Raw genomic sequence first — 17646 nt, 5'->3', positions numbered from 1 at the left:
TCCGCTGATGTTGCCACCATCAGTTTGGTCTTCGCCTCGTTTATCTGCAATCCGAGATTCTCTGCTGCCTGTTCGATCTCTTGGTAGGCTACTGCTCCATAAGACAGCCGCAGACCAATGATGTCTATATCATCAGCGTATGCCAGGATCTGGGATGACTTATAGAAGATGGTTCCCGTAGTCTCCCCCCTCGAGTCGCGGATTGCCCTCTCTAGCGCCAGGTTGAATAGGAGACAGACAAGCCCGTACCCCTGGCGCAGACCTTTGGTGGTAGCAAAAGGTCCTGAGAATTACCAACCAAAAGCAAAAGGCCCAACCGCCTTTACCTGACAAGTCATTCTAACTAACCTAATCTCATAGCGTCATACAGCTTTACCCTGGCTATGCTATCATATGCAGCTTTGAAGGCAATGAAGAGATGGTATGTGTCGTGTCTGTATTCAGCCATCTTCTCCAAGATTTGCCGCATGGGGAAGATCTGATCAGTGGTAGATTTTCCGTTTCGGATTCTTTTTTGAAAGTGCCCGACTATCTCTTCGACGTGCGGGACAAGGCGATCCTGAAGGATCAGGGAGATTATTTTATAGGTGGTATTCAACACCGTAATAGCAACATCATTAGCAAAGACAGCCAAATTCACGATCTAATAATTCGCTGAACAGTTGACTTCAATTATCCTCGCTGTTTTAAAACTCTGTATGTTGCTCTGGTTTGGCCTCTATTAGAATATGCCAGCATTATATGGAGTCCAACCAATATTAGAGCCATTACTCGACTTGATAGATTACAGAAACTCTTCATTCAGCGCATAGTGCCCCATTCTCCTTTGTCCCCATATGCAATTCGTTGTCAACTTTTGAGAATTGACTCTTTAGAAAGGAGACGGCATATTACTCAGTCTGCTGGTTTGATCCTTAGCACTATCGATGTTCCTGATCTCCTCTCTACCATTCATTTCTACGGTCCTTCTAGATCCCTCCGTCCTCGTCTTCTATTTGCCATCCTCACTGGTCGAAGCTTGTACTGTCATAATGATCCCTTGCTAAACTGCCTCAAACAGTTTAATACTGATTCCGACCATTTTGACTTTACCTCCAAGCCTCCCCTTCTTCCACTTTACCCACTTCCTAGATAGCGCAATTTTGGTAAGGAATTACACTTCACTAATTAGAACTAAGCAGCATTATTTTTAATATTTGCCCTTCATAGCGTTCAAATTAGTTGAATAAATAATGGCCAACCTTAAAAGGACCAGTTTTGTCTTTTTCTTGTGTCAATATGTGTAACTCGACATTGCTTAAAGAACATCTGAAGTCCAATTTCAATCCATTTATTGTTCAGGATTGCATTCAAAAAAATGTCTAAAATATATAATATTCATTTCAACTAGAGGAAAAATAGCAAAAAAAACAGCAATTGGAAGAAGTTGAGATAATTTCAACGTCAAGGAACAGAAGATGTCCCGTCTTGAATTAATAATTAAATCTTAATAAAAAATGCAACCCTTTTATCGTGTGAATCGCTTAAAACAAAGCTTCCAGAAGGAAATAGAGTTCACCACCTATTTTCACTCGTTCATCATACACCGCTCCAGCACCAAACTCCCGTGGTGATAATAAAAGTTCCTTAGCCCACCGGTGCCGTTGCAACGCGTGCCGTCTAGGCGGATCTTTATTAACCTGCAGCACGTTGCAACGCCTTGTCTGCTGCAGCAAGCAAAGCCTCACCCCAAGGTAGAGGAAGTCTTCGTAGACGTAGACGGGGGAAAATTATTGTATCGACGGTTCCTTTGGCCACACCGCAGTACCGCGTACAGGGGAGAATAACGACACCGACGACCACGAGTTCCCCATGCCCGCCGTACTATCGCTCCCGTTGTTCAAGCACTCAGGGTCAGTTGCTTGTACACAACGTACACAACCCTCCCGGTCAGTCCGTCACCACCAAAAATAACAAACATTTAAATTAATGCAAACGGTGAAACAGTGCTAACGGGGTTCGCACGCGAGTTGCCCCAAAATGTGTGGCTTTAAATGGACTTCACCAAAATATTTTGGTTTCTTCCCCTCCGCTGTGCCTCAAACCGGTTCCTTCTTCCAAATGTGTGACCTAAAAATCGCAACCGAAGTAAAACCGTCTCTATCGCAAAAAGTTTGTAAATATAGACACACATAAGGGTGGGGGGAGGGGGGTGTGGTCCATTTGTTCGCCTTACCTAGGTATGTTGATGAAGTAGCTGACGACCCGCTTGATGTCTTCCGGCTTGATCCGCTCGCGCTTGGTCGTGGCCGGGAAGCAGATGATCGGACCGCCGCGATTGTCCCGCCCGCCGGACAGCAGGGCGAACCGTTCGTTCAGCAGCGGCAAGATGTCCAGCGCCCTTACCCCATCCATGGCTGCTGAATTGTGGTTGTGGTGTTTGTTGCGCTCTGACCCGGCCTTATCTCTTCCAGAGGCTTTTAATTAATGAGCTCCTCGACTCACTGTGGCTCCGTCTTCCGTTCTCTAGATGAGTCACCCTCGGTCGCGGAAAAATGCAAATAAATGTGTATAGAACGGGGTGTTTCTCTGTTGGTGTTTTTCGTTGATCGCTGTGTTATCACTTTGTGGCGGGGGTTTTGGTCGAGTGTCGTCTTGTCACTGCTACGACAGATTCAAAACGAGGTGCCCGGACCTCGGTATGATTTAACTTCACTGTACACAATATTTATTTACGTTCACTGTACACACACACACACTCACTCACATTCACACTATGTATATGAGAGTAACTTCTTCCGGTACTCAATAATAATGCTCTCGCGGCACGTGTTTTCACTAATGCGGTTCTATCTGCTCCACTGAACCTTTTGCTTATTTTTGTTTTATTTATTCTTTCTTCTTTTTTCGTTCAAAAAGATTGACCGATAGATGCACAACGATTCACTATCACTTTCCCGGTCTGCCCGGTCCGCAACGCTGATGATAACGACGGTCAACAAGCGAAGCTGCGCACGCCGATGGCGTACGATCGTTTTCTCTGCTGTTGAGACGCGTTTTGATTACCGTTTCGATCGGATTCTCCACCCCTTGCCTTGTCGATCCGGTGCGCTAGCGACCGGTGAGGGAGAGGATCGGGGGCTGGCGGGCGGTACGATCCATACCATCCTCGACACCGCGGCCACCAACGATCGATGACGGCCGGGCGGCGGCGGCGGCGGCGGCGTCGTCGTCACAGGTGTCAACCACCATCCGCGGCGTCGGTCGACTCGCGCCAAACCACAGACGACACGCCAATGACGTTGATGCGGCGACGGCGGCGGCTACGGGAACGATGATCTTGCTGCTGTTGCTGCTACGATCGGACGCGCGGGACGATCGCTGCATCTCTCGTATTTGACGCGACGCTCGATCGGTTTCCGGTTACTCCGGGTAGCGGGAGATGAAGCGGGCGCGCTCGCACACACACGGGATATCAACGCGGGTTGCGCAACGGCCTCCTCCTACTCCTCGAAACTCTTGTGGAGGAAGTGTGTGTTGCACAGCGGGTTCTTCCTGTGCTGGCCCTTTTTCGAACGTACGATTGCGCTTGCTTATTTCTATATTTGAACCACCCTTTGCTATTTCACACGATCGCGCACTAGCAGAATATTGGCTTCATTGGCGCGGCACAGACACCAACACCTGGCGTGCGTGGGGAGGACTTGCCACCCATTTTTTTTTTTGCTTTTTTTGCTGCCCACTTTTATGTACAAACGGACCACATACACGTTTAACAGACACACACAAATGCTATGGTATTCGAAACGATGTTAGGCGCGTGTTGCGTGCACCAAAAAACGGGATTCTAAGAAGCGAAGAAACAGACACACACACAATGGTATTCACAATGGCGCAAGGGTCTCTCTCTTTCTAAACACTGTTACTAGTTATGAGTTTCATGTATAATAGAGGGGGTTATTAACACGCCTTAGGAATGGATAAAATAGTGATTGGGATGATTTTCCTAAAATCGATAAGAAAAAAGAGAATTAAAATTAATTTATAAAACAAAACCTGTCATATCAAAGGGGGTTGTTTTTAAATTACACAACCCATTTTGCTTCTCTCCTTACTCCGGCAGCTTATTTATGGAGCATAATAAGCTGTTCCGCCACTACTCCATTGGCAGCTAATCCCGGGCGTAATCTCGCGCAAATGGATTGATAATCCGCAATGCAATTTGCACTTAAAACATACTCCCCTCCACACACACACACACACACCCAAAACGCCACATTACGTGCGATTATATTTTCCCGCAGTATGTTATCTGCGTGGCAGGGTGATACTGCCAACAACAACAGTGAACTGATAAATTGAAAATCATAAATCCAAAAGCACAGCATACGCGTGCTTTATCTCGCTTTTCCACCGGCATTTTCATGCACAGTTTATGGTTGTTGCGCCCACAACAAAGAAGCATCGTGTGCGGGGGGGAGGGAGGGGTGTTAAATCGATGGTAATTTTTCGAAATCTTTCACACCCGGCCATTCATATCTGCGATCTATTTTCCTCCCGCGTCAAACTTGCACACGATCGATTTTCCGCTGCCGTACGCGGACAAAGAGAGATCATCTCGAACAAATCGTCAAATGTCAAAACCAAAGTAACCGTTGGCAGGACACCGGGACAGCTCCTCTTCTTCACCAGATGAACCGCTCTATAATGAGGGAAAAACAAATTATTCGACAGTGGACGGCCGGAAGAAATGAAAGGAAAAAAAATCCAATTAGAAAGAACCTTCAAATGTCAACTCTACCGTTGGCCTTCAGGTTCAAATGCTCCGTGTAGTGTGTGTGTTGGTGAGCACACCATCTTTGAAGCTTTTACCACATCACACAGCTGTTCTTAGCGTCGATACACTTCCCAGCCTGCACAGACTGCTGACTTCACGAACCGTGGAAAAAAGGGGAAATTTTCCTCGGGAAATTGGGGGAAGCGTTTCGCAATCCCGTCCTCCAAACACCGAACGTGCTCGCTCGCATGCATTTAGTGCAGATGATGATGAGGTAGCAACCAACATAACTCTCGCAGCAGACGCACGCTTCGCTGATTAGCGACCACCACCAGCGAGTCGGGACGGAAAACGGACAGACGGTGCATTACTATTGCTACTGGCCTGCGAGAACAACACTCAGCCAGCTCATCATCCCAGGAAGCAAGTAGGCTGTAACGTCCTCCTCTCCCCACAGTGCTCATTACTTCATAAAAGCGGCTGCAAGCGGAAATGTGCATAGGAAGCCCCGCGTTGCTACGTTCCTTTTGCCACTCTTTTTGCAAAATTTTGTGTTCTTCGTTCTTCGTCGTCGCTCTCTTCGTAGCAAGGGGGCAGCAGGCAAGCCCACCGCACTACACACACCCGCCGTTTGTTATGCTTTCTTTCCGTTCTTCCGCACAGGGCACAGAGCCACACAGGCACACAGGTACACAGGCACATCGGCACCTTTTGCGGTGTGCAATTTCGTGCACATTTTCACCTGCAACCGGGAGCACTTTTCTTCCAATTTCAATTCCACAATATCAAGGCAGCACATTTCGATTCTACCTTTCATCGGACGCACACACTGTCACTGTCCGGTTTTCGTTCGCACGGCTGCGGTCAGTTGTCTGCGGTACGCGACGTTCGTCTGTGTGGTTGTTGCTTGGAGAGCCAACCAAAACAAAGCCATCGTCGTGCGGCGCGCTAAGGCTAGCGGCTAGCTGCACACACGCACACACCGGCACACACCACCGTCGTATTGTGCGCTCTCGTCGTCTGTGTGCGTGCTGCTTACAGTGTGGGGTGCCATAAATGTGACAGTACGCGTACCCAAAGCAGGAGAAGATGAATAAAGAGAGCTGTCATCTTGTCGATTTCATTTTTCCTACCGTGCGCCCTCTCTCACTCTCTCACACACATGCGTTCACTCTCTTTCGTTCAATCGCCCTCTTCTTCTCTCTTCTTTTCTCACTGCCTACTGGCTTCTGGTGCAGCAGTCTGTTTGCTGTTTTTTTGCTTCCTGTTGCCGCCGGGTGGATGCCAATTTCCGGAATGTCGGCTACAACACCTCTCCCCCCCCCCCCACGCCCCTCTCTGGCCACCAGTCTCTCCTGATGCAACGAGGCGTGCACTTGCAGCGGCGGGGAGATTGAAGCACGACGATTCACACAGCCTAACACAGCCTTCTTTCCATCTCGCTCACACTCTCTCTTCTGCACCCTGAACCCTCCCTATCCACCCACCTACCAACCACCACTACCACCACCATTCCTAATCTTGAGCGAAGTTAGTGAAGCGAAAAACACAAGACGAAGGATTCTTCTCCGGCACGATCGGCTTCGCAACGCCTTTTTTGTGGCCACCGCAACACGGCCAACCCGCCGACGGGTGCCCAGTGGCCGACCACAACACTGCAGAAAGATGTTACTGCTCCATATTGCCCTTGCGGGGACCAGCATCCACCACCTTTCTTATACACGCACACACACAGGTCACGGCATCCATCAACACACTCAGCACAGCGAAGCCGCTAACCGAATGGAAACACACTAAAAACAATTACTCTTCTCGGTTCATTTTCCCGTCACTTGTGTGTGTGAGAGAGTGTTGTGTCCAACAAAAAACAAATGTTTTTTGGTCAATTTCTATTGCTTTTTGGCTTCTCCTACACGTTCTCTGTCACCTCCGTTCGATGGCTGATGTTGCTTGCAACTACACAACACACAACACAGCGACGACGTTTTCCGTCAAAATAATCGACCGAGAAATCGAACTCTACCCATCTCTCTCTCACTCTCTCAGCGACACACAAGCACGCAACACACACACACATGCACACGCGTAGTTGCGCTTCCTTTGCAGAACGCGCATATCTTTATGCTCTCGCTCTCTCCCTATCTTTCTTCCGCATTTTCTTCTTCGCAGACACAGCCGCGCTCTCTTTCTTTCGCTTCTTCGCTTGCCTTTTCTGCCTTTCTTTCTCTATCGCTGGTACGCATGTGTGTGTCAGTGTGTGCGTTTAATGTCGAAACATTATGCTCGAACAAACAGCACTTCCGATGATGATGGCGAAAATTTTGGCCTGCACTGAAGAATGTGGGGCAGAAATTGGAGGAAAAATGGATCTCAGCACTCAAAAACATGGAATTTTGCTATGTAGCTGTTTTTTAAATGTTTTTTTTTGTCGATGAAAGACTTTTTTTGCCCACAACACAATTATCCTTCCACGCCCCTTCTTCCTTTGCTCATCTACACCCCCACCATACCCCCCCTGCAAAAAAACGATTTCTGTGACTTTTGCTGCACGTTAAAACACTCTCACAATTTGCACATGCACACACACCACTTCCGATTTGCCATGCTCCGGATACGTTTTGCAGGAAGAGTACATTTGCACCGAAATCGCTGCGAAAGGATAGGAAGCAATGCGCCCCTTTCCTTCCTCCCACTCTTCTTTATTCACACGGGAAGGTTCTGTGTAACACACGCGCCTACTGCAACCCTTTCCGCCGTGTCTCCTCTGTTGTTGATGTCAAACGGAAGGACGGAAGGTGGGTCGCTACCCCCTGAAAAGCTGGCCATTACCATCGATTACTCCACCCGCGCGCCCAAGCAAACGGTAGCCAACTTTACGCTTTCACCCTTTGTGGCCCAGGACGTGGAGGCAGATGGAAAACCAAAACGGAGAAGCGAGCACACACACGCACGCGGGTTCTGCGGTAGTTTGATTTTGGGATGCAATTTTAACGCGACCCGCCAGCCAGCACGCGCGCCCGCTGCCCGGACAATGCACGCGGAAACACGCGTATACGCAGCCACACACGGGACGCGGGTGGTTCTTTCTTTAAAAAAAAAACAAACCCACTAGCCCGCTTGGAAAAGTGTGTTTGGAAGGGTGGAAAAAATACACTACACTGCACTTGGGTCGCTGCTGCTGTCGCAGGAGAAAATTTCCGCTTTTCCGCGGAAAAGTTGTTGGACTGACTGACTGACTGACTGCACGGCGAGATGCGCGAGAGCGTGCGAGCGAGTGAGTGAGTGAGAGCCGTTTTCTCCTTGTTGTAGCGGATGGTGGGAGCTTGTCGGTCATGGCAGGTGATGTTGGGGATTTTTTAATACTTTTTTTGTATGAAGTGGAGCCCACTGTGCTTAGGCTGCGATTTTGAACCCGGTTTTACCGGTTCGAATTTTTATTGTTTGGTGGTTGATAGTTGACAATAAAAGTGCAATTGTAGCTGAAAGTAAAATTTTGTGAATTTGTTCGTTTAAGAGTTTAACAAATCAAACAGATTGCCCAACAAACATTTAAAGGATAATTTTTGTCAGATTTTTTTAAATGATTTTAGAGAATATTTCTAAAACCAAAACGTTTAGAAATCAGAAAAACATACAGAATATGATAACAACTCAAATGTGTGCTTCTCTGTTCATTTTTATCTTCAAATATTCGAACAATTTAGAAACGGTTTTACCGGTTCGTTTAGATCGCTTTAAACGGTACACCTTAGCTTGTGCACCTTGGCCGAACGCACTGTCAAACGATGTTGTAAATACAAACACCAACTGACAACAAAAGAACGCCTAAAAAATACGTTGTACGCGTCCGAATGCACAAGTTCTTTACTGTATCGTAAATGTTGTTCTATTGCTCATCTCCACAACTAACAAGCTAAATCACAATCCTTGCACACAAAATGGCAAAAGCCCCGGCGAAAGAAGAGTACGAGCTGCAGCACTTTAACTTCTCTTTGGAGGAATTAGTGGCTCAAAGTAAACACACCGATCCGCCCTGCAGACCCTCTTCAACCACATTCATCCAATTTTTTCCTCTTTTCCATCACAGATGCCGAAATGGTACAGTCCTTGCAGAGCAAACTGCTGTCCCGCTTTACCGAGAAGCTGATCGAGAAGCGACAGATCCCGCCGGAACCGGCAGAACGATTGCGGGCCAGCTGCAACAAAACGGCGCTCGCCATGTACAGCGACTGCCAGCCCGCGCTGGACCGATTGAACGCCCTGTTCCGCCAAACCTTCGCCATCCCGGACAACGTGCTGCTGCCGACGGATGTGCTACAGTCGCGCGGCTACACGGAGGAGCTGGTCGGTTCGCTCGAGCAGGAGGTACGGTCGGCCAAGGATGCCGTAATGCAGGGGGCGGTGTTTATCGCCTCGCTCGACGCGGAAATGGAGCTGCATCGGGCGCTGGAACCGTGCTACCAGGCGGAAGAGGACGTGGTCGAGCTGCTGAAGGAGCTGCAGGAGGAAGAGATCGACCCGCAGGACGTGTTCGATATGGTGAAACGGATGGAAATCGCCGGCATCGTGGAGGGTGCGGACAGCCAAGTGGATAGTTTGGAGTTTGAATAGATTTACAGTGAGAGAGAGAAAGAGCGCAGTTTAGTGTCAACTTGTTTTTTATTACAAATATAACAGAAACGGATGTGATTGTGATTGGCGTTCCCTTAGCAACCCTGCCCAGCAAGTGCATGTTTTTGTGTGAGTCTTTTTCATATGATTTCGTCCACTGCTCTGTATGTAAAGCTTCGAGAGGCAGAGAGACAGAGACTGAGGTCACAATGTACGGTTTTCAAAACGAAGAAGAAAAAAAAGGAGCGTGATAATACAAACTCGGTAACAAAAAGGGGTACAAAAACGTGTTAACAAACCGAAAACCACTCTAGAAGGCAGTGTAAAACCCTATCCCTTTTCCCCCTGCAAGGATGATTGCACTTTTGAGACCCTTCCGCCTCCCATTCCGTTCTACAGCCCTGGTGCAACGACGTTCAGGAACTTCATGAACACTTCCACCCCGATGAAGCAGGCCGCATTGGCCGGGAACGCACGCAACATCACCGGCGTCACGCCCTTGTACAGCGCGAGCGGTCCCTCCCGGCGCATCAGCTCCCGGAACACGTCCCGGATGCCGTTCGGGTACGTGCCCTCCGGGGCCGTCTGCAGCCGCGACTTCAGCACGTCGGCCGGCATGCCGATCGCCCAGTTCGCGATGCCCGCCATCCCGCCGGCAAAGATCGTGCCGAGCAGCCCGATCGATGCGTCCTTCTGCTCGCCCGCCTTCGGTGCCAGCGCCCGCTGGATGTACTCGTACGTGAGGAAGTACATGCCCGAGGCGGGCACATCGCGCAGCAGCGTCGCGAACGCGCCCTTGTAGATGCTGCGCATCCCGCCCTCGGCGTACAGCTGCTTCGCGCAATCCACCATGCCGCTGTACTTCTGAGGCGAGTTGCCGCCCTGCTGGATCTGCAGCAGACACTTGATCCGCTCGCCCGGCGCCATCACGGTCGTGGTGAAGATGCCCGAAAACGCACCCGCCGCAAAGAGCTGCGTGTAGTTGAGCTCCTCGTCGGGCGTTTTCTGCTGCAGCCGCTTGCCCAGCCCGAAGCCGAAGAAGCTAACGGCGAAGATCGGCGCCACGCCCGTGATCGGGGCCGACATGCCCTTGTACAGCCCCCGGAAGCCTTCGCGGGCGATCGTCTTCTTGGCGCAGTCGAGCGTGCCCGCGTACAGCGGGGCCTGGCCGGCGGCGGGCAGGGGCATCGTCTGCAGCCGCACCTTGATCGTGTCGAGCGGGTGGCCTGCCAGCACGGTACAGATGCCACCGAACCCGCCGGACAGGAAATACTTGATTGGGCTCTTGTTTTCCGACATTGCGTGGCACTAATACACACACACACACTTCTGTCCTTTCACCTTTCTCGGGTGTGATGTAAACGAACGAACGAAGGGAAGGAAGGCAGGGGGTAAACACAATGAACGGTATTGTGAGGTGGACGGGTTCTAAAGGTCTCGGGAACGAAGGGAAACTGTAACTTAAAAATTGAACGGAAACTAAACACACCGGGAACGATTAGAAGCGCGTCGATGATATCGTACTGGTTCGGCGAAAATATCAACCGTGATATCGCGACGACCGACGGATTAATGCGAGTCTCTTCCTATTCGTCCCGGAGTTCAAAGTACGCCAAGATAACCAAAATATTATGACATTTCACTGTGTGGACGTCACACGCGGCCCGCACAGTAGGCGCAGGTGCAGGAAGCCGTTGCCCAAAACATTTAAATTACGTTTTGTGAAAATGTTAACGGAGGAACGGGATTGTTTTTCGTAAATGTGTTCAGATTTCGTGGCCTGAGCATGACCAACAGCTTGATACAACTGCAGACAGTGAGCGTGATGCTTTGAACAACTTTTGAAAGATGTTTTAAATCTTCAAGATATCGTGTTTTTGATGAAAAGAGAGTCTTACAGATCATCCAGTTTATGGTTTGTTTCACTCGAAAGATTCAATTTAAAGTTACTAAAAATGAACCCTATAGTAATACACACTTTTCCTTATTATTATTTTACTTTTAGTCGCTTTGGTATGTTCAGGTTGCTCAACTTCCGGGAAGCTCGATATACACTTACCCCGAATTTGCATTTCCAGTTAGAATTATAATGATTCTATTAAAGATATTCCATTTGTTTCTCATGTAATTCGCTTTAAACGATCTACTAAAAGCCGTCTTCTTGGACCCAGCAGCTTCGAAACGCAAATAGACAACACAATTCTTCTCATCTTCGTTACCGGTGGAATGTCTAGAAGTGAACAGTAAGATGCGTGTCAGGATGCTATTAAACCAGCAAAGGGAGATATTCAATTTCTGCTCATAACATACCCAGATTACTGGTCGGTACCTTACCCTCACTAGGAGCAATGTCATAGATGGTCAGAAGAATACGTCGCTGATGTATGAGATGGTTTGCGGACTCATCTCTCTCTTGTTGGCCTGTTCCCGATCGAGCCCGTCGATGTGACATGGTCCAATCAACAATGATTCTCCAGGATGCTCGGTCCCTGGTAGCAGCCTCCCATCCATGTAGACACCCGATCTCCGACAGGTCTCGCTGCACCTGATCCAGCCATCGAGTTCGCTGTACTCCCCTACACCTCATGCCAAACTGGGAATCTTCTTGGTGGGACATAAGTCCGGCATCCTCACGCTCGAACACACCGCCAAAGATGATCCGGAGGAAGCGTCGCTCAAACACGCCCAGAGCGTTTGCATCCTCCGCTCGAATGATCCAAGATTCGTGCGGCCTCGAAGTCTTCTGGATCTCAGCAGTCGGTGAAGCCCATAGTAAGCACCATTCTCCTGCACAATGCGTCTCCGGATTTCGCTGCTGATGTCATTGCCCGAAGTAACGACCGTCCCGAGATAGCAGAACTCCTTTACTACCTCGAGACTGTCGCCATCAACTTAAACACTGTTTTCCCAGATGGTCTGAGTCTCCGGCAAGCAGGTACATCGTCTTCGTCGCATCGCTTCTCAATCCAATTCTTGCCGCTTCGCATTTGAGTCGGGTGTACGCCTCACACACCTTCGCTGTTGTCCTGCCGATGCCTGTCGATGTCATCCGCGAAGCCAAGAAATTGGAGAAACCGGCAAAGAATCGCCGCGCGTTTCGAATGACACCTTCAAGGGTGATGTTGAAGAGCAGACAGGAGAGTACGTCACCTTGCCTTAGACCCATGTGAAATTTGAACGATTCCGCAGATTCATATCCGTAAAAGATCCATTTCAATTCGCGTTGTTATTTCCAATTTCATATATCCTCAAAAGCTTCCTCAAAAGCTTCTGGAGCCCACTGCAGACACTGATGTTACGACTTTCTACTGTTACCATCTTGAAGATAGGCAAATACCTCTTTGTTTCGGTCCGATTGTTTATCAATCTGTCTGTCGGCATAGAACCCGTTATTGAATTTCCTCATGATTTTAGGGACGAAACATTGTATTCAGGTTGCTGTCCCAGTTCGTCCAAAGTCTTCACATTGCTTATCTTGAGGTCATCATTGCAAGCAAATTGAACCATCGAGTACACCCCTCTCTGGTTGACGCACCGACTCCTGGATGCAATCTATATTCTTCACTCTTTCCTTATCATTGCAGCTATGAATTCGGATGCCAAAAGGTGAACTACGGGGCCGCATGAACAATTACAATCAACAGCTTGCTACTCCTACCTTTTATTACCCGAAAATCTCACCATCCATATCAATCAAGCCTACAGACTGCCGCCAGTAGTGCCTTTATCGAATGCACAGCACCTCGTAATCGGTGACGCTTACCTCAGCCCCATCGAACGGCAGGTAGCAGCAACCGTGCGACGGATGCACCTTGCCGGGCGTTTGCGACCCACTGTAGATGGCGCGCCCCATGTACAGCGGCTCCCCGTCCATCGTCTGGCCAATCCTCATGGCCGTTTCCGGCACGGAACCGTTCGAGGAGTACTCCCACACGAACGCACCGTAGCGCAGCACTTCGAAGTCTTCCTTCAGCACCTCCTCGCCGCCGTGGCACACGAACGCCACGTTCTTGGTGGGAATCACCTTGGCCGGCACCATGTCGCCCTCGTGAAAGGCACGCCCCACGTAGATCACCTCACCGTCGCTATCGACGCCGGCGCGCACCATGTTCGGCGGGAACGGTCCATTGACGTTGCAGTGTTGCCAGCAGCCAGCTAAAGAGGGATGATAAAGATAGTTGTTTATACATAAGAGTTAGGATCGGCGGAGGAGATTGCATGAAAGAGAGTTCAGCAATAATACAAGCAATGCCATAATTAGAGTGCCATAATTTGGCGGCCATCAACGCGTTGGTTGGTGTGCGTGAGAGGGCAACGGATGAAAGGTGATCGCCCGAACAGCGGGAACCTTCTTCTTCCACGAACGGCAACGGCAGCGATCGGACGCGCGCAATCCGTCTAGGTTTAAGTTAGTCGTTAAAATAAATTTATGTGAAGAAAAATACCGCAACGTCCAGCCCTAGATTGATCATATGATCAATCTAGGGCTGGACGTTGCGGTATTTTTCTTCACATAAATTTATTTTAACGACTAACTTAAACCTAGACGGATTGCGCGCGTCCGATCGCTGCCGTTGCCGTTCGTGGAAGAAGAAGGTTCCCGCTGTTCGGGCGATCACCTTTCATCCGTTGCCCTCTCACGCACACCAACCAACGCGTTGATGGCCGCCAAATTATGGCACTCTAATTATGGCATTGCTTGTATTATTGCTGAACTCTCTTTCATGCAATCTCCTCCGCCGATCCTAACTCTTATGTATAAACAATAGTGTTTAGACACGGCCATGATAGCGTTACACACGGTGGAATGATAAACGTTAGTTGGTGGGAAGTGATAAAGTAGAGAGGTTAGCGTTAAACAAATAATTACATTCAATCGAGCTAAGATCCATGATGCAGCAACAGTGTGATTTGTATTAAACACGAGTAAGGGAGAGAGAGAGACACCCCGAGCCAAAGTTAGTGTACCAGAAAGCCCACACCACACGAGTAACTGAGTAACGGTGTAAAGCGGAATGCAATTTATTAACAGGCGCAACTTATCATTTTATCCGCCGACTACCCCGTACCAAAGTCGCTCGATATTAGCCCATAACCCGGTGGCTTACACTCGCTACCTCCCGATAAAGCGGAGCAAGAAGCCCGTGAAGAATCGGAGGACGATGAGCTGGATTTTCGTTGACCAACGAAAGCGGACGGCGGTGGTGGAGCCGTCGGTTCGGTTGGGTCATACGATAAGTCCGCCGGATTAGACAAGTAATCGGGATGGAAGCCGTAATGAGGATAACCTGAAGAGTAAAACCGAAAGAGCCGTGTGTCAGCGTGGTACCGCCAAAGGGGGTGTAAAAACAGGGAAGCCTGGCGCTGCTTTAACATCACTGCAGGGGGTGTGTGAGTATGTGCGGGATGTGTTGCACGTACGTTGCACCGACGCATCATCTATATTTATAGCTTTATCTACGGGGCGACTAAGACTGATAACGGATAACGATACGGAAGGGGAAGAACGGATTATCAAACTGAACGTCTGTGGAAAGCTATGTTGAAATGAACCGTTTAGCTGCAATCCCTATCACAACGAATGACGAGTAGTATAATAAAGAATATTGTTTTAGATCCAACAGAGAGATTGAAATATAAATGAAAATGACAAAAAAGTCTCACTTGAAACTAAAAATGCACCAAAAATCAAAAGAACGATAATTCCTATTAGATTCCAATAACATCACAACATAAATTTCGCATTTTCCAATTCAATTTCACGCGTTTACAACACATTGCGCCTCAATATTGGCCACTTGCGTACGTGATTGCGTATCACCTTTCAAAACCACCGCACAGCGCTAGCGCACTATTTCTACCCCAACTTTGTCTACTTGCGCCAACACAAATTTGCCCCTTGAGAAGCACAATCATCTTCACTGTCATACAAGGTGGTAAGGTGGTATATGCTGGTGATGTGTTTCTGTTGGCTCAGCTGTCTTCGCTTTCTTACCTCCGGGAGAGGAGGCTTTGAGGATGGAATGGACTCTCACTGGAAGAACCGGCGTAAAGCTGCGTTTGCTAAACAAAACCGCTCGGATGATATCACTTACCTCCGCTCATGATGATGACGATGATGATGTGCCGTGTGTCGTACGATGGAAAATGAAGATCCTACAGATGTGGTACCGCTTGCTTGCTATCTGGATCAACGCCGCCTAGATCGGTTGATGGGCAAATGCACTGTAAAGTGGGGCCCGCTCATTCGACTTCCATTTATTAGCAAGCCTAAAATTGCCTAAGAAGCACTAAGCTTGTTGGTGGTAGTGGTGCTGCTACTTGTTGGATGGGTTGGTCATATCATATTTGAGATAAGTTTATCAGCTTGAATTTCTATGTGCTTCTTGTTCCTAGAATCGATGGCACCAACACTCTAGCCAACGGGGTTGTTTTTTTTTTGTTGTGTATTCTGCATGTCGTATGCACTTTCCGGTTGAAATACAAATTCTGAAACAATGTTAGGGTTTTTTTTCTGCATATTTTTGAGCCACACATGACACACATGGTGACTCATGTTTGTTCTTCAGCTCCATATTTGTTTTTGTTCCGTTACAGAAAACAAAAATTCGAGCGCCCTCCGCTCTAATGGAATACAAACAGGTTCTTTCAATACAATCCGCAGAAACAATTTGAACAAACGGAAGACGCTATTCCGTACCATCTAGAACAATCGAGCCGAACCTCGTCTATCTCTTCGTACCATCTGTTTGCGTGGCCTTTCCACACACACACACACAAGTGATAACGAAAGGTAAGATGATACTACTTCACATCGCTGATAACAACACACCTTTGCACAAAGAAGCCGTTAGAGAATAACGATAAAGGGAAGCGGCGCGACGCTCGACACTTAAAGCCTAGCCTAGCCCCTTCATTTCGCCAACGATCAATGCGCGAAAATAAGCAAATCCGATAACCGATCAATCACGGTGCCACGGAGGGTAAGATCTATATAAGCCCCGGGAAAATCTTATCTACTGCTCACAATATCGCGCCCAAGGTCGGGGCTTACTGGATTCGGATGTAGAAATTGCAAATGAAACTGTTACACAAGCGCGGCTTCATTTGTACCACCACCTGTGGCCTTCAGTCAGTCCGTGGTTGTAGCTTATTAACTGCCATGTTAAAAAATTAGATTCCAAAATGTGCTGTCCCAACGTTTACCCATCGCCTTCCGCTTGTGTTTTATCGCTCGCACAGCACCTCATAGGTAGGGACGGACACTTCCGCACCACCGTACGGGATGTAGATGCAGTTGTGCGAGCACTGCACCTTGCCGATCGTTTGCGATCCCTCGTGGTAGGCGCGGCCAACGTACAGTATCTCCCCATCGGACGTGTGGCCACCGACGACAGCGCCGAGCGGTACCTGGCCGGCCGAAGCCGTATCCCAGATCAGCTGCTTGTGGACCAGCACCTCCACGTGCTCGACCAGCGTCTCCTGGCCACCGTACGCAACGTACGCGGCAGTCTTGTCCGGAATCACTTTCGCGGGCAGCAGATCACCGGCATGGTGTGCCCGGCCGACGAAGATCTGCGCACCGTCACTGTCCACACCGCCCGGCACCATGTGGGGTGGGTACGGTCCATGTACGCTGGTCGGGATCCATGTGGTTGCTGAAAGAGAGAAACGGAGTTAGAGCTTGCGTTTACTAAGAGGCACCAAGAGGCAAAGGAGTTTAATACTTACCCATTGTTTTTTCCCGGTTTGTTTCGGCCCTGGAGAAGCACTTCGTATGCGAACAGCGAATGGGCAAGAGTACACAGTGCACAGACACTCGCTCAGGGCAGTATCGGTCGATAACGATCGTTAGTCGAAGTGTGAATGATGGAAACATGTTTATATACGGGTGTTTTTATCTCCCAACGGGGGGGTTGTGCAAACCAATACACACGCGTGCCTGACTTCGTTGTAAGTGTAGAACAATGTCGTTAAACAAACCTTACCTCTATCGTCTCTGTTGATTGAGTCCTACAGCCTCGAAAGGTGTGCGTGTGTTCCTTACCCACCCTTCGGTAGCGTAGGTTATCGCCCAAGGAAGCCTACGGTGGAACCGTGTATTGCTTCAGGTTGTGGATTGCTGTGTTGCCCGGCGGTTGTGTATGTTTTAGTAACATTTCCACCTGTGTATATGATTCATTCAGTCTCTCTTTTGTGAGCAAGGAAGCTAGGTTATCACCGAATGATCAACTACACGCAACCAACTAACCAGTTAAGTCCACTTCCTCCGATAACGG

At 48.8% G+C, this 17646-nt stretch overlaps 4 protein-coding genes across 5 annotated transcripts in view; 1 reads left to right on the top strand and 3 right to left on the bottom strand.

Annotated features, from left to right (window-relative positions):
- The window catches only part of LOC120947490 (triple functional domain protein), a 67659-nt gene extending 65242 nt beyond the window's left edge, over positions 1-2417 (bottom strand). The window contains exon 1 of one of the 2 annotated variants that reach the window (XM_049606887.1): positions 2216-2417. In XM_049606887.1, the coding sequence (XP_049462844.1) occupies positions 2216-2394 (179 nt within the window). In that variant the 5' untranslated portion in view covers positions 2395-2417. The remainder of the gene's footprint in view (positions 1-2215) is intronic. The other variant, XM_049606888.1, reaches the window with a different exon arrangement.
- Positions 2418-8566: 6149 nt separating this feature from the next.
- On the top strand, positions 8567-9382 carry LOC120951022 (uncharacterized). Its single transcript, XM_040369497.2, has 2 exons — positions 8567-8770; positions 8844-9382. Exons 1-2 carry the CDS (start codon positions 8695-8697, stop codon positions 9365-9367), a joined length of 600 nt encoding a protein of 199 aa, XP_040225431.2. The 5' UTR covers positions 8567-8694; the 3' UTR covers positions 9368-9382.
- Positions 9383-9396: 14 nt separating this feature from the next.
- Positions 9397-11013, bottom strand: LOC120951021 (congested-like trachea protein). Its single transcript, XM_040369496.2, has one exon. The coding sequence runs from the start codon at positions 10664-10666 to the stop codon at positions 9761-9763; it is 906 nt and encodes a 301-aa protein (XP_040225430.1). The 5' UTR covers positions 10667-11013; the 3' UTR covers positions 9397-9760.
- A 1985-nt stretch (positions 11014-12998) lies between these two features.
- Positions 12999-17248, bottom strand: LOC120961435 (uncharacterized). The gene is made up of 4 exons (XM_049611175.1): positions 17099-17248; positions 16597-17025; positions 14437-14655; positions 12999-13522 (listed from the first exon to the last, which is right to left on the bottom strand). The coding sequence occupies exons 1-4, from the start codon at positions 17244-17246 to the stop codon at positions 13092-13094; spliced, it is 1227 nt and encodes a 408-aa protein (XP_049467132.1). The 5' UTR covers positions 17247-17248; the 3' UTR covers positions 12999-13091.
- Between the last annotated feature and the right edge of the window lie 398 nt (positions 17249-17646).

Source organism: Anopheles coluzzii, chromosome 2, assembly GCF_943734685.1.
Source record: "Anopheles coluzzii chromosome 2, AcolN3, whole genome shotgun sequence".
Classification (NCBI taxonomy): domain Eukaryota; kingdom Metazoa; phylum Arthropoda; class Insecta; order Diptera; family Culicidae; genus Anopheles; species Anopheles coluzzii.
Note: the sequence above shows the minus strand (reverse complement) of the source record. Positions and strands in the feature narration are given on the sequence as shown.

What these genes read in the sequence shown, in the direction of transcription:
- LOC120951022 (XM_040369497.2), top strand. Translation starts at nt 8,695, where the DNA reads ATGGCAAAAGCCCCGGCGAAAGAAGAGTACGAGCTGCAGCACTTTAAC. An exon ending in GGAGGAATTAGTGGCTCAAA is followed by an intron (nt 8,771 to 8,843) that starts GTAAACACACCG and finishes TTTCCATCACAG; the next exon opens with ATGCCGAAATGGTACAGTCC.
- LOC120951021 (XM_040369496.2), bottom strand. Translation starts at nt 10,666, where the DNA reads ATGTCGGAAAACAAGAGCCCAATCAAGTATTTCCTGTCCGGCGGGTTC.
- LOC120961435 (XM_049611175.1), bottom strand. Translation starts at nt 17,246, where the DNA reads ATGTTTCCATCATTCACACTTCGACTAACGATCGTTATCGACCGATAC. An exon ending in TGAGGTGCTGTGCGAGCGAT is followed by an intron (nt 14,656 to 16,596) that starts AAAACACAAGCG and finishes TTTACTCTTCAG; the next exon opens with GTTATCCTCATTACGGCTTC. An exon ending in GCTAATATCGAGCGACTTTG is followed by an intron (nt 13,523 to 14,436) that starts GTACGGGGTAGT and finishes ATCCCTCTTTAG; the next exon opens with CTGGCTGCTGGCAACACTGC.